The 23,809-nt window shown below is 41.3% G+C and overlaps 2 protein-coding genes across 2 annotated transcripts; one reads left to right on the forward strand and one right to left on the reverse strand.

Annotated features, from left to right (window-relative positions):
* Positions 1–193: 193 nt before the first annotated feature.
* On the reverse strand, positions 194–13,133 carry LOC111568206 (uncharacterized). The gene is made up of 4 exons (XM_023269729.3): positions 12,853–13,133; positions 7,414–7,469; positions 7,175–7,343; positions 194–5,132 (listed from the first exon to the last, which is right to left on the reverse strand). The coding sequence occupies exons 1-4, from the start codon at positions 13,055–13,057 to the stop codon at positions 4,768–4,770; spliced, it is 795 nt and encodes a 264-aa protein (XP_023125497.1). The 5' UTR covers positions 13,058–13,133; the 3' UTR covers positions 194–4,767.
* Positions 13,134–13,697: 564 nt separating this feature from the next.
* On the forward strand, positions 13,698–20,559 carry wdr6 (WD repeat domain 6). Its single transcript, XM_023269727.3, has 7 exons — positions 13,698–13,812; positions 14,079–14,190; positions 14,859–15,014; positions 15,430–18,109; positions 18,459–18,536; positions 19,002–19,118; positions 19,423–20,559. Exons 2-7 carry the CDS (start codon positions 14,121–14,123, stop codon positions 20,324–20,326), a joined length of 4,005 nt encoding a protein of 1,334 aa, XP_023125495.1. The 5' UTR covers positions 13,698–13,812; positions 14,079–14,120; the 3' UTR covers positions 20,327–20,559.
* Positions 20,560–23,809: the final 3,250 nt, after the last annotated feature.

Genomic DNA, 23,809 nt, shown 5'->3' on the forward strand with positions numbered 1-23,809 from the left:
TTACAGGCCACCTTGGATTGTGCTCCATTCAACTTTTTGCCTTTCATTATGGCTCCCAAGCGCAAGTCAGACTCTCCTGATGCTTCGAAGAAAAGGAAAGCCATCGCCATGTCTGCTGTCTTCACTGCAACGTAAAAGCCGCAGCTGTCCAACTAGTTAAACTCGTGTTTGCAAAATGAATTGTGAGTTGTAGCAAACTTGACTTCTTTACTGTGGCTCTTGATACATTACAGAGTGAAAACTGCAACAAAAACAGAATAAAACAACATAAATACATGTAAATAAATCATTTTAACTTAACCAGTAAGTCCAAAAATGCAATCAATTACTAAAGTTTACAAAGTAGAGAACTGTGCATCCAGAAAAGCACAAGCGTGTTTGAAGTTAAACATCAAAATAGTGAACAGGAAGTGAGAACCGTCATCAGACAACTTCAAAATAAAGGCTTTTTCAAAATAAAAGTCAGATAATTCTGCCTTAAGGGCGACACACCATGGAAGTAAAATTAGATATAAAACGCTCGGAACACTGACAAACACTGACAAACATCTGCATTCAAGTTATAAAAATAGCATATTCTGTTATCTTCTTATAAAATGACTCACACATTCATGAAAGTCATTGTTATTCATGACTTTTATGAAGAACTGATCAATATCTTGATGCACCTAATGGCTTTGTTTACATTTTCACCGGGTTCCGACTTACGGCGAAAATCGACATACATCAATGTGTAGGAACGGAACTCTGACGTAAGTCGAGGACCCCACAGTCATATTTTTGCATTTGTAAATGTAGCTTACGAATAGCTGAACAAATCAATCTGATCAAACCTATCTGCAACATTCAGGGCTTGTTTAAGAGTCTTTCAAATTCTCCTCTGATAGTGTTCGGTTCTTGTTCTGTCGGCCTGTTTGCATCTGACAACAGTGTGAACAACAGTGATGTTTTATCACTGTGCTTCTCAGATTGACTTCATGGCCCCTAAATTTTACACGCTAATGATCAAAAAACTATTTCACAACATATTAAGACTGAGCTTATTTCTGATGGAAGTGCACGTTGTATACATGTAAAAGTGCTGAGTCAATAGAATCTGAAATTGTGTTGAAATATACCTATGTGAAAAAAATAATTGATACAGAAGGAATCACGGCTAGAAGATGAGCTTCATCAAAATTGAGGTAAAAATTCAAATTTAATTCATCTTTTGAAGCATTCTCTGGTCACTGTCAGAAAGCAGATAACACATTACAGGGTATCATACTTGTTTTTATCGCTTTACGTCACCGACACTAAACTGGTATAATTTTGCTGATGAAGCTGTGTTTTATAGCTTCATGCTGATACAAAATTTTGGCTATAGGAAAAAAACTGCGCCAAACAATTTTTTACTTTAAATGGGACACCTGAAGCAGATGTACAATTGATTTGGACCTATAATTCTGAAAATATTTATAGCATCATCTCATTTTGTGAGGATCAGGTGGGAACTTCATTTTAGATTTGATTGATATTATATGAAACCGTTGCGCTCCATTTTCCATTTTTTGAACTACATTTCAAACTGCATCTGCACTTCATTTACATTAGGCCAAAAGTATGTGGACACAGATGCACGATGGTTTTTGCGCATTTATGGTGTAGCATTTTTAATTCCAGTATAGGGAAATTTTAACTACAACATACAGCATTCTGGCATCTCTATGATCACAGTTTGGGACAGAAAACATGAAAACAGCTGTGTGCTTACAGTGACATCTGTCCATAAATACTGCCTTTGACTGATTTGCTTGGAGCCCTGACCTCAGCCCCACCAGTGGGTTTTATCATCCAATACCAGTCCAGGATCACAAAGCTCCTGTGGCTGAATGGAAGAAAATCCTTATAGTCGTACACTGTATTGCCAAAAGTATTCGCTCACTCATCCAAATAATCAGAATCAGGTGTTCCAATCACTTACATGGCCACAGGTATATAAAATCAAGCACCTAGGCATGCAGACTGCTTTTACAAACATTTGTGAAAGAATGGGTCGCTCTCAGGAGCTCAGTGAATTCCAGCATGGAACTGTGATAGGATGCCACCTGTGCAACAAATCCAATCGTGACATTTCCTCGCTCCTAAATATTCCACAGTCAACCGTCAGCTGTATTATAAGAAAGTGGAAGTGTGTGGGGGCAACAGCAACTCAGCCACCAAGTGGTAGGCCACGTAAACTGACGGAGGGGGGTCAGCGGATGCTCAGGTCCATAGTGCGAAGAGGTCGCCAACTTTCTGCAGAGTCAGTCGCTACAGACCTTCAAACTTCATGTGGCCTTCAGATTAGCTCAAGAACAGTGCTTCAGCAGAGAGCTTCATGGAATGGGTTTCCATGGCTGAGCAGCTGCATCCAAGCCATACATCACCAAGTGCTATGCAAAGTGTCGGATGCAGTGGTGTAAACCATGCCGCCACTGGACTCTGCTCTAGAGTCCAGTGGCGGCGTGAATACCCACACCTCAGGTACGCAAACATCGCTGATGAATACAAAACCAACCAGCAAAATATTCTAGAAGCCACTGTCTCTAGATAAAACGGTAAATTTAAAATGTGATGAGAAAATAAACCAAGTTATACTTGTGTAATGCTTTAGTAATCGTTAGTTGGTTCCACTGCTCTAGTGGAGACGCATTCTCTGGAGTGACGAATCGCGCTTCTCCATCTGGCAATCTGATAGACGAGTCTGGGTTTGGCGGTTGCCAGGAGAACCATACTTGTCGGGCTGCATTGTGCCAAGTGTAAAGTTTGGTGGAGGGGGGATTATGGTGTGGGCTTGTTTTTCAGGAGCTGGGCTTGGTCCCTTAGTTCCAGTGAAAGGAATTCTGAATGCTTCAGCATACCTTGACATTTTGGACAATTCCATGCTCCCAACTTTGTGGAAACAGTTTGGAGCTGGCCCCTTCCTCTTCCAACATGACTGCACCAGTGCACAAAGCAAGGTCCATAAAGACATGGATGACAGAGTCTAGTGTGGATGAACTTGACTGGCCTGCACAGAGTCCTGACCTCAACCCGACAGAACACCTTTGGGATGAATTAGAGCGGAGACTGAGAGCCAGGCCTTGTCGTCCAACATCAGTGTGTGACCTCACAAAATGCGCTTCTGGAAGAATGGTCAAAAATTCCCATAAACACACTCCTAAACCTTGTGGACAGCCTTCCCAGAAGAGTTGAAGCTGTTATAGCTGCAAAGGGTGGACCGACGTCACATTGAATCCTATGGATTAGGAATGGGATGTCACGTTCATATGCGAGTCAAGGCAGGTGAGCGAATACTTTTGGCAATATAGTGTATTTCAAACAGAGCATATTAAAGCCAATGATTTGTTAGGAGATGCACAGCACTCATATATCACTGTAATGTTCAGGTATCCACATACATACTGTATATGTAGTGCATCGTCTTAAGCAAACCTCAATCTTGTCCCAAATTGTCCATTTATTTACAAAGCAGAAACATCGGCTATACCAACCAGCTACAACAATAAAAGCACAGACAGTTGACTTGAATCTCATTAATACGCCATGTTCTGCTGGGAAACTTTGGTACTGATTAGACTTTGACAGCTTGGGATTAAGCGTTCAAGGTGTTGCCCTGGGATTCAAACTGCACAGATCCCAGTTTTTTTGAGCATTCAGGGGATGTACTGGAAAAAGACAGATTTGTTGTCAACGACCTGGTGCCAGAAACCACAGTAAACCTCCAGAAGTTCGTGCTGACAACCTACACAATATCAGGGAGGTGGTTTTAATGTTGTGGCTAATTGTTGCGCTACAAAAGTATCTGTTAAAACACCTTCCATTTAAGAATCTGTCGTGATTATACGTAATCTCGGTACATTTGTTAAAATCCATCCATTATCTATACACCGCTTAATCCTCACTAGGGTCGCGGGGGGGCTGGAGCCTATCCCAGCTGACTCAGGCGAAGGCAGGGGACACCCTAGACAGGTCGCCAGTCTGTCGCAGGGCTACATACAAAGACAAACAAGCACTCTCACATTCACACCTACGGGCAATTTAGAGTAATCAATTCTCAGCATGTTTTTGGACTGTGGGAGGAAGCCGGAGTACCCGGAGAAAACCCACGCATGCACAGGGAGAACATGCAAACTCCATGCAGAAAGATCCCGGGAAAGCCGGGACGCGAACCAGGGACCTTCTTGCTGCAAGGCGAAAGTGCTAACCACTACGCCACTGTGCAGCCCCATTTGTTAAAATAACATTCTCAAAAAATACGCTCCCAGAGACCTTCAGAGAAACTGTCGTCTTAAAAATCAATGAATGTCATGTAATTCTGGATATTGAAGCCATTTTGACAAATGGCAAGTGATAGTCATGATTTTGATCTCAGTTGTTTCATGCAGTTCATCTCTTCAAACTGTGCAAACTGTTTATATTTTACAGCATTCTCCTGTCCATAAAAAAGCTTTCCTGTAAAATTAGGACCAATGATTCTCTCGTAAGGCCATATGTGAGAAAGTTCACTTCAAAAGAAAAGCAGCACTTCTGTAACCCAAGTAACCTTACTTCTGCTTTTTAGTAAAAAATACTTCAGTTTGTCATTTACTTTTCACTACAGCAATCTCCATCAACAGAACCAAAAAGAGGAAAAGTCATTTTTTCCCCTCAACAGTCATAAAAGTGTAGAAAAACAGTGACAGCTCCATGGAATATTGGCAAAATAATACAAGAATGACAGATTAAATGTCCAAATAAAGCCGATCAACCTGTCGGATATGATGTTTTCTCCTCCTCATCGCTGCTGCTGCTGGAGGAGGACAGCAGCACCTCCTCGCCCATCCTCTTTAGCTTGGCCTTGTAGTAAGCCTTCTTCATCCTGAAGGCCTTCTTCTTCTGCTGGGCTGCCCTCCTCTTCTCCCTCACCAGCTCCTGCTCCCAGGCCAAAACCTTCATCCGGTTCTCCCACTCCATGATCTTCATCTGCTGCTGCTGATCCAAGGCCTCCGTCCTCTGCTGGTGTTCCAGTCTTGACAGGTCCACCGAGTCGTGCCGAGCTGAGTGGTGGCTGCCGTCCTCCGCCTCGCTGCTGGATGAATGGAGCCGCTGGCTGAGGGGTCTGGAGGTTCCTGTGAGGTCAGAATTCAAATGAATAACCACACTCTGCCATAAATTGCATTTTAATTACAGCCCCTGTAGGAACCTAAAAGTGTTTAAGTCAATGTGTAAAAATTTAAATGCGGTAAGTTCATGATGAATCATTTATTTTATTTATTTAATTTGACCTTTACTATACATATAGACATATAAACATAACATACAACAAAAGTAAACAAGTAAGGAACATAGCAGTGAGTGAAAAAAATGTGCATGAGGTGTAGAAAATGTGTGTATATATATGTACGCATGCAAGTAAGGTCCGAAGTGATCAGCAGGAGCAAGCAGCATGAGTGAAGGAGGCTTTGTTGCACAATCAAGAGTAATTTACATCGATTTAAACAGAAGTATTTACAGTTACGGTACATAGTTGGCTAATTTTAATTTTTGCAACGTGTCTGACAGAGAGGTACAATTTCATTTATCTAGTTTGCAATAGGGCTACACAGTGGCCTGGTGGTTAACAACGTCGCCTTGCAGCTAGATGACCCCCGGTTTGTGTCCCAGCCTTCCTGGGATCTTTCTGCATGGAGTTTGCATGTTCTCGCTGTGCATGCTTGAGTTTTCTCCAGGTACTCCGGCTTCCTTCCACAATCCAAAAACATGCTGAGGTTAATTGATAACTCTAAATTGCCCGTAGGTGTGAATGTGAGTGTGATTGTTTGTTTCTATGTGTAGCACTGCGATAGACTGGTGAACTGTCCAGGGTATCTTCTGCCTTCACCCTAAGTCAGCTGGGATAGATTCCAACTCCCCCGTGAACCTAATAAGGATTAAGTAGTGTATAGATAATGGATGGACAGTTTAGTATTATGTGGAAATAGGCGGCTGTGTTCATTGCTTCCCAATAACAGGACATGTACCTTTAATTGCTTGCTGAGCTACAGGAACAGTGGGTATGGTTAGCCAGTTCAGCTGTTGGGCATTAAGAGAGGAGTCACACAGGTTTTTGACCTCTGTTTCGTACTTTTAATTGTCTTGGAATATTTTCCAAATTTTGGAGAAGAATTATTATTTTTGTACACCGTATTTTTGTTGTGCGTGATTTTATGTAAACCCTTCAACTTTCTAGAGTGGCTCAGTGTATTCTTTCTTGGATGTGGTTTGTAGATAGGGGAATGTTCAAAGCATCAAACTGTCGGCTTTGTTAACTGGAACCTACAAGCCCTCCGATTTGCAGGAGAAACTGTGTGAATCAAAATGCAAACCATTGCATTGTGGAGCTGTTCTCTTATTACAGATTTCAGGAGAGGGGTACACAGGGCACTACAATGCATATCTGAATGTGAATTGCCCCTTGAAAGTAAGATAACTGTTTTATGGCTGTATACCTCAAGATAGGTTAAAAAGGGCTTAATATTTAGTAAATGTATTGTTGGTGGCTGCTAAAAAGAAAAATCCAGTAAATAGCTATCAAAACATTTCTTTTACAGTACAAATGTGAACCTCATAGTGGCATTAGAAGAAAAGCCAACAGGATTTATCCTCCTGGGATCTTGAACATTTATAAAAAATTTCATGGCAATCCACCTGTATCAATAGAGTGACATTTGTATTTTACTCCGCCAAGGAACACGGCGGAGTTACGTGACAAACAGCGTACGTTTGTCCTTCCATCTATTAGTCTGTCTGTTAGCAACATTACTCAAAAACAGAATAACGGATTTGGACGAGATTTTCAGATAAGGTCAGAAATGGCACAAGGACCAAGTGATTAGATCCCCCCCCCCATCGGACGTTGTGAACTGAACCGAATATTTGGATATTCGTCATTAATCGGGGCCAAATATCCACAGTTCAGAAACTGCTATTCAGGCCAGCCCTACCTAACCAATGATCTTGTTCAGCTAACAGTAATTGTTTTTTGTTTTAAACTAAGAGCACTCAATAGGGTTAATCCTGGAACGTCGCAGTTCATGTAAACAAACCAGTATCTGCCAATGGAAAGTTCACCTCACTGGGGTTTCTAGGCAACAAATACCGGAGCAGTTTGCAGAGCTTTTATCTGTGGTACCTGGTGCTGTGAAGAAGGCAGCAGGAAATGTCACGTCCTGCAGCTCGACATTGTGGGAGGTTGAGTTTGTGACAAGGCTGTGGTGCAGATCTGACCAGTCGCTGCTGGGGATTCTGTCCAAGGAGTCATGCTGGAGGCAGATGGCCACTTGGTCCTTGGTGTCATCGGCCTGAGGAGGAGGTGGAACATTTGTCATTTCTGGTATTAGTGTCACTTTGGTTTGAATTTGAAATATTTACCTGATTCACGCTGCCGTTCATCTGCCCATCAGATTTTATCAGCATCAGTTTGCTTGCTAATAAAAAAAATTTTTAAAAATGAGAAGGAGACAGACAGGGAGGGACTGCAGGTGAATGTAGCTCAGAAAAGTTAGCAAAAAGCGCCTCCCTCTGGTGGCAGCAGATACAACATCACCTTCACACAAGCACTTAAACATCTTCCACCACCATGAGTACAATTATTTATAATCTGGATGGTATTAAATGGAAACTGGTAGTAAAAATTGATCTCAATGCACTTAGCATCAATAAAAACTCTACTGCACGTGATATCTGAGTGCATGTGAATAACACATGACTATATTACGGAAATTAAAATCTCCACAAAGTCTGTATTAGTAGCAAAGCAGTTCCAAGCTGACTTTTATAAATACAGTCTAATGCAGAATTTAGAAAATTGCACTTTTCCATTAAATCTAGAGATCATTTGGTTAGCTTCCAGGTTTATTTATTTTGAAATCTGGAGAAACTAAACATGATAATGCGACAGACTTGACAGTATTTTAATTTTGAAGATTTGTGTTCTAGTTCTCATGATGACATAATACAATATGCTGCAGTGCACTTGAACAAAATCAGTATTAAGGCCAGAAAAAATAATCCAGCACTGTAGTTTTGTCACTGATTCTGATCTTGTTGTAGAGGGTTCAGGAGAAAAAAGGAACTTTAATTTACTTTACATTTGCAGTTACTTTCTAAATAGACATTTAACCACTCTAAAACATGTTTGAAACTAGAAACAATACATAGCCAATAGCAAAATATAAATGTATGTATCAATTAATAAGACATACATTGAAAAATCTTTTAAAGTTTGTTTAGTTTACTCTGAAACACTTCAGCAGCTGTTCAGTCTGTTGTTTCAATGCTAAATTACTTGTGGATTTTTTGTCTTTGAGCAGAGAAGTCTCTCTCAAAACCAGAAAAAATTCAGATAAATTTATCTGCTTGACTAGAGATCCCTAGGTGTGAAATGCTTTTATATAAGTTGGATGACCAGACAAAATTGGAAATTTAAATTGATCATAATCAGGCAGCTTAACCTAAATTTAGTGTTACATTTATTAAGTAAAGGAAGACGTTTAAAAGGTTTTATGTGTGTCAGTGGGATGAAAACTGTACAGAGCAAATTTAAACTTTTCAATTAAAGCTCTCTCCATATTTGTCCATTACAGGATTAGTTAATAAATGGATAATGTATTGTAGTTGAATATATTAAGGGGTATTAACGATGTTTTTACATTGAGTTACAGGTTTTTGCTAAAACAAAAACAAAAAACTAATTATAGAAATGCTCTAACATAAGAAACATGGTACATTCTGTAATGAATGGCTGATTATTACTCATTAAAACCACTGTACTTATGCAGGAACTTAATTATTGTATTTTAATATATTGTACCAATCCATTAAGAATCGTCCGTAAGTCTTGTAAAACACACATTGTTTAAGACATAATCAATTTTTAAGGTTCCATGGTGAAAACCAGGATTAGTTCATAAATAATGTGTGGATAATGTATTTGATTCTAACATATTAAGGGGTTATTAATACATTTTCTACACTGTGTCACAGATTTTTGATAAAACTAAATAACACAAACCACATTCCAGTATTGCTTTAACAAAAGAAAAAAATAGTACGACCTGTAATAACTGGCTGATGTGAATTTTTAAGGATATAAACCATTGGAACTTTGCACAAACTGTATTATTTTATTTTCATATAAGGTTAAAATTCATAAAGAATCATCTTTAAATCTTGTAAAAATCAAATCAAATCAAAATCAAATGAAGCTTTACTGTCATCATATCAAGATTAGAGAGTGTTTCTCCAGAAGCCAAAAACCAGATCAGCAGTTTAGTATTCCAACAGCGTGTGGAACAAAGCTGTTTATCAGTCTGGTGGTTCTGCCTTTGATGCTCCGAGAACGTTTGTCTGATGGCGGCAGTTCAAAGAGTGTAGGAAGAGGGTTTGAGGAGTCCCTGACAATGTTCAGTGCCCTGCTCCTGCATCGGCTCTGGAAAAGTTCTTGAGCAGAGGGGAGGGAAACTCTGATGATCCTCTCAGCTCCCCAAACTATCCTCTGCAGGGCTTTTCTGTCTGACATTCTGCAGCTGGAGTACCATGATGAGATGCAGTATGTCAGGACACTCTCGACCACACCTCTGTAGGATCCTCTGTAGGATCCTGAGGATACTGGTTGGGAGAGAGGCTTGTTTCAGCTTCCTCAGGAAATACAGTCTCTGCTGGGACTGTTTTAAGATAGCGGAGGTGTTCTTATTCCAGCTCAGGTCCTGCGAGATCTGCACTCCAAGGAATCTTATGTTCTCCGCTCTTGCCACTGTGCAGCCGCTGATGCTGAGGGGAGCGTGCTCAGGTCATGAACTCCAGAAGTCAATGATCATCTCCTTCATTTCGTCCACGCTGAGCAGCAGGTTGTTCTCTCTGCACCAGCGCTCTAGGTGTTACACTTCATCCCTGTACATTTATTCCTCATTCCCCTGAATTGTGTCTTTGGTGAACTTTTTGATCTGGATCCCCTCTTGAGTGGCTGTACAGTTATGTGTTAGCAGTGTAAATAACAGTGGATTGAGCACACAGCCTTAAGGAGATCCAGTGCTTAGCGTGATGGTGCTGGAAAAGTTCTTTCCGACCCGGACAGACTGGGGTCTCTCGGTCAGAAAGTTCAGGACCCAGAGACACTGGCAGTATCCAGACCGAGTAGGAGGAGTTTCTCCTTTAGGGCTGCAGCTATCGATTATTTTAGTAAACGAGTATTTTATCGATTTTTCTGGCGATTAATCGAGTAATCGGATTTCACACTAGGCATGCACGTTACAGCATCAAAAGCGGAAGTGAGCACACTGTGCAACAGAAATAACTGTCGTGGACACCCACTCTACTTCCCATTGGCTAGTGATACTAGTTTGGTTGAGAGCGTTCATAGATGAACTCGATTGGCAATGTAGTCCTATCTTCCTTTCTTTTTTTAAAGCCAAACGCCGGCGCCGCATGCCGGAATTCCGGAACGCTGCCTGAATATTTACAGAAAACATACAGGCAAATCAACGTGTCCACTAGATGCATTTTCCCGCGTGTAAACGCGCCGCATCTGAAAATCGTACACATGATGGTCGGTCACTAGTGGGCCACAACAATGTCACATGACAACGCTCGAGCTTCAGCAGGCCACTATGTGGTCATGTGACCGAGCTGTCAGCTTGACAGTCCGGCAGACACGTCGGATAAACATAGCGGCTAGTATTTCTGAAAGCATTTGAGGTGAGAAATAAGCTGTGCAGCAGCTGAATCTGTCCTTGTTTCAGTTCACAGACGGCTAGTTTAGACGACCGTTTAGACCGCGGACTGGTTGGGCACTCCTTTCGTAAACAATAGAAAATCTGCGCTGATTAAAATAGAAGCGTTCCGTCAAATTTAAGGACCCGGTTTGTATTGAATGAAGTCTGGGTCCAGCCTTGGACCGCGGTCCGCCATTTCGTGACCTGAGATCTAGCATGTAGTTGATTAAACGAATTTTAGTAATCAAATTACTCGAATAACTCGAGGAATCGTTTCAGCCCTATTCTCCATTAGTCTCTGGGGGATGATGGTATTAAATGCTGAGCTGAAATCAATGCACAGGACTCTGGCGTATGTGTCTTATGGTCCAGATGAGTGATGACAGAGTGAATATTGCAAGGTGCAATTGCAAGGTGGTGAATATTGCATCCTCTGTGGCGCGGTTGGGACAGTAAGTCAAGCAATGCAGGGAGGCTGGCTGTGATGTGTTGTTTGATGAGCTATTCAAAACACTTCATCACGTTCAGTGTCAGTGCAACGGCGTGGTAATCATTCAGACAGGACACAACTGATTTCTTTGCCACTGGAACTATGGTGGATGTTTTGAAGCATGTGGGGACAATGGACTGAGGGAGATGTTAAAAATGTCAGTCAGCACATCTGTCAGCTCGCCAGCGCAGACTCTGAGCACACGCAGGGGATGTTGTCCGGACGTGTCGCTTTTCGTGGGTGAACCCTGGTTAGGGTCCTCCGCGTGTCTGCTGTGTTGATGGCGAAAGCTGGCCCGACAGATGGAGGAGAAGGACCAACCCTCTCTCTGGTTGTCGGGTTCAATGCTTCAAAGTGTGGAAAGAAGTTGTTGAGCCTGTCTGGAAGAGAAGCGTCATTGTCATTGACCTGGTCTTGTAGTCCGTCAGCGCTTTGGACTCCTCCGTCTGGTGTTTCCTGTGTCACAGAGGTGTCCCTGGGTTTTCTCTGTTTAAGTGCGTTTCACTCCCTTGATCCCTTTTGAGAGCGCAGACCTGGCTGAGCGAAGACCAGTTCTGTATCCCGCCCTAAAGCCAGTATCTCGGGCTGTAAGCAGCAATGTAGCTGGGTGGTGGCCTTAGCATTACTCCTCAACCTCAGTCTTATTACCCTGGCAGGCTGGTGTCTTGAAAACCTCCCAATCAGTGTTCATAAAACAGTCTTGAAGTGCTGAGGATGACACTCCAAACTGTCACTCTCGCAGTCTCCTGGAGGGGCCGCTGCGTCCATGCGCACCATCTTTTTTTGTGTGTTAAAACACACACTGCTTAAATCATAAATATATTTTAAGGTTGAATGGTGAAAACCAGGATTAGTTCATACATAATATGTTTTATTCTAATACATTAAGGGGTTATTAATAAGTTTTTTACATGGAGTTACAGGTTTTTGGTGAAACAAACCACATTGCAGTGTTGCTTTAACAAAATAAACCATGCTACAACATTTAATAAGTGGTGGATGTGAATTTTTAAGGGGTTATTACACCTTAAAATCAGTGTAGCTATAAAATCTTAATACCTTAATACCTTGTATTGAACCAGTTCATTAAGAATCATCTTTAAATCTTGTTAAACACATACAGTTCACAACATTATTATATTTTAGGGTTTTATTTTTATTTTATATTTTAAGTGTATTCAGAGTCATAAGGAAAACACATTATAAAGACATTAAAGGTAATTAACACATTGTTAAGTTGCTCCCCAGAGAAGAAGTCTTGCTCAGGAACACTCCAGCTGCTTCCAGATGAAAACTGCTGATGTTTACTGCTGTTTTTTTTGTTTGTTGTTGTTGTTATTTGTTTTTTGTAGGTTATAATAAACCCTCAAATAAAGCCTAAACAGCACAAACTGTACAAAAATGTGTGTTTGTTGAATGTACACAAGTGCAGCTGTGAGAGCTGCAGCTATTTGATGACCTCAGACAGATGTTTTCACACTCACACGTCCAGAGTGCCGTTGTAGCCACACACACAGACCAAAAGCAGCTAAACAAACAATAAACAACGAACAAAAAATACTTTCTGCTGTGTCTTTTTCTAATATTTACGAACCCAAACTAACCGACCTTCCACTAGCTTGCGGACCGCCGCTTTGTGGCCAGCTCCCCCGGCGTGGCTGGTAAGGGCTGCCTCGCCCATCGTCTGAAGTTTGATGGATTTAGAACAGGCTCGACAGCGGGCGAAGTGAATATCCTGTCCGTCCTTCACCAGCCATTCCTTGTAAATGTCCTTTGCGAGCCAGGACTCTTGGAATTTACATTTTCCCGGCATAGTTAGCTGTAAAGTTAGCTGGACCGCTACCTAACGGCCAACCGTTTACCTTCGACCGTCTGCTGATGCGTTCAAAGCTTCCCTGAAGATCCGGTAAAAGCAAACATTACCACTGCGCATGTCGTTTTAAATTACTCCATGTTTTTTGCCATGAAGCTACAATTACCCATAAAGCATATTTTATATAATAAGCACTCCATATGGCTTTCTAATAATATATATTTAAAAAATACTCTCTAGAAATTGCTATTGCATTTGCCACTGTAGCAATGACAAAAAAATAATGTTTATATAATTGTCATCAAAGTTAAAGAAAATAATCCACAATATAATTTTTTTTATTTTTATATATATATATATATATATATATATATATATATATATATATATATATATATATATATAAATAAAAAAATAATTTTTATATTGTTGTGGATTATTTTCTTTAACTTTGATGACAATTATATAAACATTATTTTAACGCCAACTGCCTAAGACTGAGAGCAAAAAGTACAATTTACAGAAAATATGTAAAGGTAGCGCAACATCAACATCACGTGCATTGTTTCCACCAATCCACATGCGGCTATCTTGTTTAATAACCAATCAGAGCGTATGAAGGCGATAGTGCAACCTGAATGGTTAAAACGCGGAAGGAGGTACAGAACACATGGCTACCAGGATGCTCATCTAAAGTGAAGACGAATTAATGCACATTTTAAATAGATTTTAGCAGTTTTCAAGGCGTTGTGTAGGTAAGCATGCAGCGACATTTTTATTTACCTTAAGAAGTCACTTGTCGCTTTTGCTTCTTGTTTCTTATGGCAAAAAGAACACGAAATGTGATGTGGTTGTTAGCATGTTTTGCTAACTCAAGGCTAATAGTGAGTCTACTCAACGTGAGTTTATTATTATCTTCATATTTAAAGCGCCCAACAACCACAACGCTCGTCTGCCCACGTCTCTGTATGTACCACCATTAACAACTGAAAGTTGTAAGTTGTAATTTGATATCTTTCAGGTCCATAATGTATCTTCAGTGAAAGTTGTTAGTCATTAAGGAATGGAGACAGTCGCCCTGGTTGCTCCAGTCACTAGTTTGGAGTTTCTCCGGGACGATTTTCTACTAACAGGTAAGCAGCACTCCTTAGAATCAGCATACACGTGATTATGATTGTGCTATGCTGATTTTTTTTCTTAGTTTTTTCCTGTCCATAGTGGCTGATGCAAATAAGCAATTTTGTCAGTCTAACCACAACAGTAAACGGTACAGAAAATGCAATGGTCTCACAGGGTGAAAATAAATTTTTGTGTCTTGTGGTTGTTATAAATTTGATGGTGTAAAATAACTTCTAACAATACTCAAGCCTTAAAACCAATAGACAAGGACAGGGTTGTGGGTTTCTTTGTTGTCACTTGTGCATCAGTGAGTCCAAAACTTGGCTGGTATTTACGTCTGTTTGCTTCTGTCCTGCTCCCTGTGTTCACATGTACTGTATTTAATACAGCTGAATTTCCAATAAAACTGTTGTAATTAACGTATTTTTCTGTTTCTGTTGTTAGACGATGGAACAATAGAAAATAATGACTGAAACGCATTAAAACTACATGTTAAATGGCACTCACTTCAGAGCTATGTACAAGCTGTTTTTTAACTGGAAGGTCAAGCTTACATTGCAAACTGAAAAATTAGAAGATACACTCTGGGAACCTGTCAGACTTTAATTATGTTGTATGAATCTAAACACATCCTCATAAAAGATGACAGAACACATTCATATTGCTCTTTTCTTTCTGGCAGGTGAAGGTCCAGTCCTGTCAGTGTACAGTCTCCAGCCTTGCCCCAAAGCCTGTGCCTCAGTAAGTGTCCTTCAACACTACAGAATTCATGGAATAAGACCTAGAAGTCAACCAGCAGAGAGCTCTGTGACAGCAGTCCACAGAGAGAAGAAAAAAGGTTTGTATCTGCAAATGTTTGTTTTTACTGCTCTCTTCTTCTTTAAAAAAAAAATCATGTTTTGTGTTGTGTTCAGGAGGCTGTTTTTTTCCCATTTATGTCAGGCTGTATAAAATATTAATTTGAATGAAACTAGTTGGACATGTAAGTCTTGAGCCTAGAATACTGTAGATCATTTTAGTATTGATCGTCAGAAATCTTTTAATTATAAAATCAATCAGCATAAAATCTAAATATTAAAGCTAAATTTGTGGGTGTTTATATTAAATACAGGTGGTATGGGGTGGCATCTGTTAGTTTAGTGCCTCACTGAAGGACCTTTAAGTGGTAGTACATAGTTTTTACTCTCTTGTTTCTCTTGTTTGCCTATTTATTTTTGTGTTCATTTGCACTCCTAAATTCGTGTTCCCGACAGAGCCCAGCTTCTATGACCTAGCTGTATTCGGAGGGAAGGCTGTGAGGCTGGTAAGGTTCCATACGGATCCTCAGGATGGGGAACATCCATGTTTGGAGATCCTGGGTCCCCTCATGGAGCTACAAGACTGGGCTCTGGATGTCCGATGGCTCCCTGGAAACAAACAGCCGCTGCTCTGTGTGGCTGTAGCCCACAATAGTGCTCTTCTTCTGGACGTTATTACAGGAGATGTGTTGACTCAGCGCTCCTGTCTGGAGGGCTGTCTGCTGTACTTTGCCCTTCTTCTGGTGCATGAATCCTGGGCTGATACTGTCTTAGTAGGAGGGACTGTTTTCAACCAGCTGGTTCTCTGGAAGCCTGGAGGAGATGAAAGCAGTGATCCTGAGCACAAAGCTCCAGTTGAGCGCCGTCTCTTGGGCCACACTGGCGTCATCTTCAGCATCTCTTACCTCCAGAAGAAAGGATATCTGGCTTCGGCTTCTGATGACCGAAGCATTCGGATTTGGGGCGTTGGTGCTTTAGGTGGACTCGGAGGGAAATGTGGGGACTTGAACCCGCCTTGTTTAAGGGTCCTGTATGGACACCAGGCCAGAGTGTTCTCGGTGCGTCTCTCACCAGGGAAAGTGTTCAGCGCTGGGGAAGACGGGGCTTGTTTGGTCTGGGACTGGGCTGAAGATGGGAAGGTGGTTCGCATGTTGAAGGGACATCGAGCTGGAGGTGTTCGTGCTCTGGCGGTCAGTGAGGAAACAGGAAATGAGGAAAGATGGGTGGCTACAGGGGGAGCAGACGGAGGGGTGAGGCTGTGGAAAGTGGAGGACAGTGAAGAAAAGAAGGAGAGTATAGAGGAAGAAGTGACCGAGAACCTAACTGATCTGAAACTTCCCAATCAAGGCTTACCTAAAGCAGTTTCTATAGTAGGACAAGAAGATGAAAATACAAACTGGAGTCAGAGGAGGTTTGTGGTTTGCACTGACAAAGGAATAATTAGCCAATACAGTGATGGAAAGTGGGATATCATATGGCAGGGGACTCCTGAGTTTCAGTCCTATTGTGTGATGGAAACAGTAACTGTAAGTGTGAAAAGTTCAAATGTCCAAGTTCACTTGTGTGCTGTGGGAAACCTCAGTGGTTCCTTGCAGGTGTTTCCTACTTCTCATCCTCAGTGTGGGATTCTTCTTACAGGTGGAGCAGGAAAGATCCATAGTCTGATTTGGCACAAAGGAAAAGAAAGTGCGCATTTGTTAGCTTCAGGCGCTGAAGGACTCGTCTATCGCTGGTGTATTGATGTAAAAGTTGAGGAAAACAGCTCCTTAGCTCTCAGTGTAAATCCTCTTCCTCCTTTTCTTCTTCCTACTTGTGCGAAACGTTGGCTTATAGCTGCAGTGAGCCTCCAGTTGAGGTCAAAGGAGGTGCTTTGGGTGTGTGGAGACAGGAGAGGGTCTTTGCTTTTGTTTCAGGAAAGAGAGAAAGCTGAGGAAAAGAAGGAAAATGACGAGGAGAGCAAAGAAGGTGAGCTCACAGACAGGAAACAAACTGAGGAAAATGGAAGCAGTGGAGGTGGAAAACTGCAAGAACTAATGCTGCAACCACTGAGTTGTCTGTTTGGAGTGCATGGAAAGCAGGGTGTAACTTCAGTATGTGAGTACCAGGGATTGTTGTACAGCACTGGCAGGGATGGATGTGTGAGGGTGTTCAGAGTGCATCCAGCAGCAGAAAAACCTGAGGAGAATAAACACAGTTACATTGGAAAGAGTGCAGAGAACAAAGCAAGGCTCCAGCTGGAGGTTCTCAGAGTCCAGCGGGCCTGTAAGGGTATGGAGTGGCTGGAGAGGATTCTGTTTCTTGAACCTGAAATTCCAGTTAATGAAGAAGAACTCAGAGAGGAATGTGAGACAGACACAAGGGAATACAATTTGACTGAAAACGAAGAAGGAAACAAGGGAAGAGAAGCCAGATTTGTCATTGTTGGCTTCCACGCTGTCCACTTTGTGGTTTGGGACCCTGTAAGACAGGAGAGGCTGTTAGCGGTGCCCTGTGGTGGGGGGCACCGATCCTGGAGCCTCTGGCCGACTCACAGAGGGGTTTGGCCTGGATATGGAGCTTTGGTCTTCATTAAGCAGGGGGCTGTGCTGGTTTCACAACCCCCTGGAGAGGCGCCAGGCTGGGCTGGGAGGGCAGGAGGGACTGGGGGATGGAGCCTGAGAGAGGGCATCCATGGGAGGATGATTGGATGCGTGTGCAGGCTGGGGAGAATAGGGAAGTGTACTGCAAATATAATGGAAATTAAGGGAGGTGAGGTGGAAATGAGAAAAGAAGTACTGTGGGAGATTGTGGTGACAGGAGGAGAGGACACTAGCTTGACCATCCTGGCAGTAAACCCCATTTCTGGCAGTGTCAAAGTCCTTTCAGTTATTACCGACCATATCTCAAACGTTCGCACGATAACAGCAACAACACGTCCAGATGAAGGGAGTAAAAACCAGGCGAATTTCATCTCTGCCGTGCTGGTGTCAGCTGGCGGTCGGGCTCAAATCCAGTGTTACCGGCTGCTGATCACGTGGGACAAACATAGACCAACTCCTTCCTGTCAGGTGATCCAGGTGGCAAGCCACCGATTGGATGAACAGTGGGAGAGGAGGCGGAATCGACACAAGACAGTGAAAATGGATCCAGAAACGAGGTAAGTTTTAATACAACTGTGAAGGTCATGTTGCTGAAGCAGAGGGAAATGTACATAAGTACATAAATTAATTTACATATGTAGATATGTAAATGTTTTTCTTTAAAATTGAAAATGCCAAACGTAAGATAAGGCTAGAAAATATGTTTTACTTGTGGAAAACTATCGCATTTTTGCAAGATGCTATGTAATGTTATTGTCATCATTACTGTTACTTTTTTAGCATCTCTGATCCCTGAATATTCCTGCATACTTATAGTTTTTGAAAATGTGCATTTCAACTGACTGTTATTTTTTATCTATAAATCCACCTTTTTTGAGTTCGTATTACTGTGTGGTCTGTTTTTAGATACATGTCCATTGCTGTAGTGGATGAAAAGGAAGGCTGTATTCTTCTGGCTCTGTCCTGCAGTGACGGAGCTGTCAGGTTGGTTTCCATCATCTGAAACACAGTTTCTGGGAGATGAATTAATGTTTTCCAATTGGTTTAATGTTCTTTAATGGCACTGGCGGAGGTGCGACAAGCAGAAATGCCAAGCAGGTGAACCTCCTGTGCTTACAGTTAGTATTTTATTCAGTAAAATTGATAGTTTTACTATATGGTAGTTTTAAATTAGTGTTATCCTTTTATATGTTCCTGATTTAGTTTTATGGCAATTAGATTTCTACAAATTTAGGGAAGTAAAACACGTGTGAGATCTTTAGGCCTAGTCATTTTCATATGAAATGTGCAGATATGATACATTCATTTTATCAGTAAAGGAATTATTGGGTGTCACGTCTCAGCACCGTATTGCTGTTTTTGTGGTGTCATTTTATTTTGTTTTGTGCTCTTTAAATGCTATCACTCCTCTGTATTCTGTTTGTTCTCTTCCATTACCACCTTTTCAAGATTGTTTTCAGTCAGTGAAGTGAAATGTCAAATTGAGTTGCTGTGGGAGACCTTTTACCACCAGCGCTGTGTGCTCAGCGTCACCACCTGCAGTCTGGAGGATGATAAAGGAAACAGGTGAGTTTTTGTTCATTTGTGTCATTTTGTTAACCTGAAGGGGGTTTAATTTGGCACTTTGTCTTGTAGAAGCTTAATAAAACCAGACTATTATTTGTTTTTAAATTTAGATACTTTAAAAGGTGATATTTTACAAAACAATGGTGATTGGTGGTTAAATATTAAGAGGTCATATATATATATATATATATATATATATATTAAAAAAATTTTTTTTTTAAATTTTTTTTTTTTTAAACATGAAGAAAATGATACTTGGTGTTGCAAATGGGTTTAAATGAGTCACACTGTACCTCTCTGTCAGGTATAAGTTGCTGTTCAGTGCTGCAACAGATGGGAAAATTGCAGTGTGGCATTTGACTGAAGCTTCACCCACATCGATGGATAATTCAAGTGGCGCCGCAGCTGTACCAATCCCCTGCCTCGACATTCCCGCCCACCAGAGCGGCGTCAACTCATTGGCTGTTTGGGCGGAGAAACCGGGGCAACACGAGGATGGTTGCCTGGTAACTGTTGCTAGCGGAGGGGATGATGGGCAGCTGACAGTTTCCACAATTAGGGTGCAGTACCCAGAGGATGGGGAAGCTGGGGGCAGCAGAGGGTTTTCCCACGTTACCGTGTCCCAAACACAGTTTCAACGCCGAAACCACCTTCAACTTCATCTCCAATCCCAGTCCAACATCCTTCTGGCCCACGCTGCTCCTCTGACTGACCTGAAGATCCTAACACCAGGCCTTGTGGTCTCCACATCTGCAGATCAGAGGGTTTGTCTGTGGAGGGTCTGCAGTGCTGGCATCAGCCACAGTGGGGCACTGTGCTCCCACATTGCTGATGCTGCAGGACTCGCGGTGTGGGAGGGGCCGATGATGGACAGAGGTGAAAAGGGGAAGACAAGATTTGAGCAGGAGATTGTGATGTTGGGAGGAAAAAAGCACCAGAGAGGATTAGAGGAAACAGATGGTGGAGAACCTGTTGAGGCAGCGAGTGAGACAGATAATCCAGTTTGTCAGACCAGTGATGAAAAAGGAGGCAAGACAACAGTTTATCCAGGAAATCAAATACACAGCTACAGCATAGGTGAGACAGAAATTAACATAAACACTGACACGGGTTTGAAGGTTTCCTGTGAGAGCAGAACAAACAGAGCGAAGGTGGGATATGTGCTGGTCTGTGGTCAGGGCTTCCAGCTGATACGAGTAGAGATGTAGAGATGGGTGCAGTAATTTGGGGAGAGAAAAGAGAAAAGGTGAACCAGTTAAAGTGACTCAAAAAAAGTAAAACACATAAAACATTCCTATGTAATTGGAATTAAGATGGAGGCTCACATTTTTACAGTTATTTATGAAATTATCTGTAAATATTCTCAACTGAAGCTGCATGAATTGATATAAAAAAAATCTACTTTGAAAACTTTCTAAAATAAAGTTCATTTGTTGTCCAACTTTATTTTGTCATGTTATTTTGCAGTTATGAAAGTGATGAAGAGCTGCTGGACCTTTCTGCCATCTCTTTGGTGCTGTGTTTATTCCATCTTGCAGGACTCCTTGCACAGATAAAAGACTGCATAAACACCAAAAAAAAAATAACATTTAAATCTCTTACAAAAACAGTCCCAGGCTTATTTTAGAGTGAACTGCCTTTATTTCACATTGCAATGTGAATTTAAACATGGTAAAGGTGACAATAAGCAACCCAAGCAGCCACTTCAAAAGGGTTTTGTCAGCAGTAACTTAGAGATGAACCTTATTTAAAGACCATTGGTGGGAAAAAAAAGACGATTATACATCATTGAGTTATTAAAATTAAAATAAATTTTCGATTTATTTTGTACTAGGGCTCTCAAAATTAACGCGTTAATGTGGATTAATCCATCATGATAAATCTCATTAAAAATATTCTCGCAATTAACGCTTCTGCAGCGCACAATGATTCAAAATCCCTGAAATGTCTCTGGCAACACATTTCAAGCAGTTTGTGCAACTAGACTTACCGTCGCGCATGCGCAAATGGGTAGTTGATCCGGTAGTGGCAGAACCAACCAACTCGAAATGGAAGACGGTAAACAGTAGGGCCCGACCGATTTATCACCCTTTTCAAAATAATCATCGGTGTTTTGCAGATTGAACGCCAATATATTCTTAATTACTCATAAAACAGTAAATGCTCTTATGTGTCAGAGCAGAGTGGTGTCCTTGCACTGTTTGTCCAATATATGGAGCTCTGTCTCCATTCAATCAGTCCTCACCGTTGTCTTCTCTGTAATGTACAGGAGTAAGCTAAAGCCAGGCAACATTACAGGAGTGAGCTAAGCGGAGCTTGCCGACAGGTAAGTCTATAACGATGTTGTGAAATTAACAATAACTCAACATGTCTCCTGTTTCAGTTTAACTCTCTTTGCTGTGTGTCATGACGAGTGCTTTGTTGCGTAGGTCATGCTTTTCATTTACAATGCATTGCTAAAGTTGTGCTAACCTAGCTTTAGTTACTCCCTGTCTGTTCATATGTTAACAATAACATCACTGCAGTTATGCCAACCAAGCATAGCATTAGCTAACAGCTTAAAAGCCAGTAGGTAACTGCAGACAAGTGCCACTGCAGATAAATGTACAAAATATCTGAGAGTACAGAACGACAGTTGATCACTCAGTCTGCTGCTACTGATGTGTCATGCGCAAAAAATGCGGCTCTAAGAGCCGATGCGTTGTAGTGACTCAGAAGTGCCGACTCCCATCGAGTGAGAGCCGACTCCCAATATATTTAATGAAGTCTGGAGTTTAACACTGTCCTTGCAGAAGCCATGTTACTGGATTCTAGGTTACAGCAGCTTGCTTTCAGTGACAACAGAGCTGTTGACGAAGCACTTCAGAGAATAAGTGCAGTAGCAGCAAAATGTACCCCCAGCAGCTGGCCACCTCCACCATTAGAGGGCCAAGTGGAGGCGGAGCCATAGACTGCTGATGTATGGAGGCTCTTTGATGAAAGAAATACAGGAGATGCTGCAAGGAGAAATCCTACAGCTGATGCTGTAATGGAGGTGAGATCATATCTTGATTAGCCCCTCATCCAACGAGCAGATGACCCACTGAACTTTTGGCAGGCCAAGGCCTGAGTCTTCCCCACCTGGTGAAGGTGATGGAGGGGAGACTGTATTGTGGCAACTTCTGTAACATCTCAGAGAATCTTCTCAAAAACAGGGCAGATACTCGTTGAAAGAAGAAATCGTATCAGCCTACCCAAGCTCAGGCATCTGATTTTTCTCAATGCCAACCTGCACTGAGGACATTTATTGTTTTCTCATCTGTTCTCTTAAATTACTTGTTCGCTTTCGCTTGAAGAAGCGACTGTTTGATCAAGTCATGCTCGTCAGATGTGAAGGAGATGACTCAGCATTACCAATATCTAAGAATGGCACAGGGCAAACTGGACAACCTCTTTCACAAAACTGAAGAGGACATCAAAAACCACAGTAAATTATTTTCTATGAAATTTAAAAACCTTTAATCACTTACCCAATTGGGATATTTTCAGAAAAATGTATAGCCTCAGAATCATGTATTCAAACTACATATTTCAAGCTTCCGTGTTGCCTTTTTTTTATTATTATTATTAAACCTTTCATCTACAACCACAGAAGAGGGATACAGGGGACTGCACTGCTGTCTTCTCTTCACAAGCACCACATTCTTCTGGAGAAACTGAGCTCTATCGCTAGGACCTATGTATGTTTTGACATGGACTCATCTTTCCTTATGTTGGAGAAAGACAAATAGCATTGTGAAGAGGAAAGTGAACAGGATGACAGCATTTCAGAGCTTTCAGAGGAAAACATGTAAAGTGGCTGTCTTTACATGGCAGCGTTTAATGTGTTAACATTCACACATGGCAAGCTACCATGAAAAGTTAGCACAACCATGAGGAGCATTTTGAACAGTGGTGGAAAATGTGTTTACACCACTTTGTGAATATGCTCCTTCAAAAATTCTATACTCCAACTTGATTGTCAAAAAAATGTGTAAATTGTCAGAAAATGTACTTCTGTATGAAATGTAAAAGGATGTTTAGTAAAAGTTAGTATTCCTTTAATGTTTTAGATTACTGGTACTGCTGTACCAGTATATGTGTGTTTAAAATATTTTGGATGAAGGAGATTACAAGATTAAAACAGTGTGGTTTTACTACCTAAATACCTTGAATTTGTTCTTAAGTTCTTACATTACAGAAGCGAATTTTAGTATTGTTTAGTTCTGTTTATCCCCAGCCATGTTTTATTAGTTCGAATATCCAATGAAATGCATTCAAATTTAGCCTATGTATTTAGCTTACTTATTCCGTCAGATAACACGCAAGCCTCACATGAAATTAACACTCATTGTAAGAATGCTAGAAATGTTAATTCAGAACACATGAATGAGTGTAACCCTGAAATTGTTTTCCTGGGGAAATAAAGTAATCGGTAAGGATGTCCTCAATGCTAACATTGATGACATCCTCCTATCATGTAGGGTTAGGATGCTGTGAACCAGGGTATAACCGGTAAAGAACATTTTTAACGAGGCCAAAAGTGACACCCATGGTTCACTTGTAAGTCAAAAAAAAGTTGTCATTGAAGAATTTAGCCACTATGTTTGAAAAAATTATTTTAATTTCATTTTATCCAATGGAGATGGAGTTTTGTCATAGGACAAAACACG

The sequence above is a fragment of the Amphiprion ocellaris genome, chromosome 8 (genome assembly GCF_022539595.1).
Source record: "Amphiprion ocellaris isolate individual 3 ecotype Okinawa chromosome 8, ASM2253959v1, whole genome shotgun sequence".
In the NCBI taxonomy this organism is placed as follows: domain Eukaryota; kingdom Metazoa; phylum Chordata; class Actinopteri; family Pomacentridae; genus Amphiprion; species Amphiprion ocellaris.

Coding starts and splice junctions, on each gene's coding strand:
- LOC111568206 (XM_023269729.3), bottom strand. CDS start 13,057: ATGCCGGGAAAATGTAAATTCCAAGAGTCCTGGCTCGCAAAGGACATT. Junction 7,470..12,852: donor GGTCCGCAAGCTAGTGGAAG/GTCGGTTAGTTT, acceptor TTTTTTTATTAG/CAAGCAAACTGATGCTGATA. Junction 7,344..7,413: donor TGAACGGCAGCGTGAATCAG/GTAAATATTTCA, acceptor CCTCCTCCTCAG/GCCGATGACACCAAGGACCA.
- wdr6 (XM_023269727.3), top strand. CDS start 14,121: ATGGAGACAGTCGCCCTGGTTGCTCCAGTCACTAGTTTGGAGTTTCTC. Junction 14,191..14,858: donor GGACGATTTTCTACTAACAG/GTAAGCAGCACT, acceptor TCTTTCTGGCAG/GTGAAGGTCCAGTCCTGTCA. Junction 19,119..19,422: donor GAGGATGATAAAGGAAACAG/GTGAGTTTTTGT, acceptor CCTCTCTGTCAG/GTATAAGTTGCTGTTCAGTG.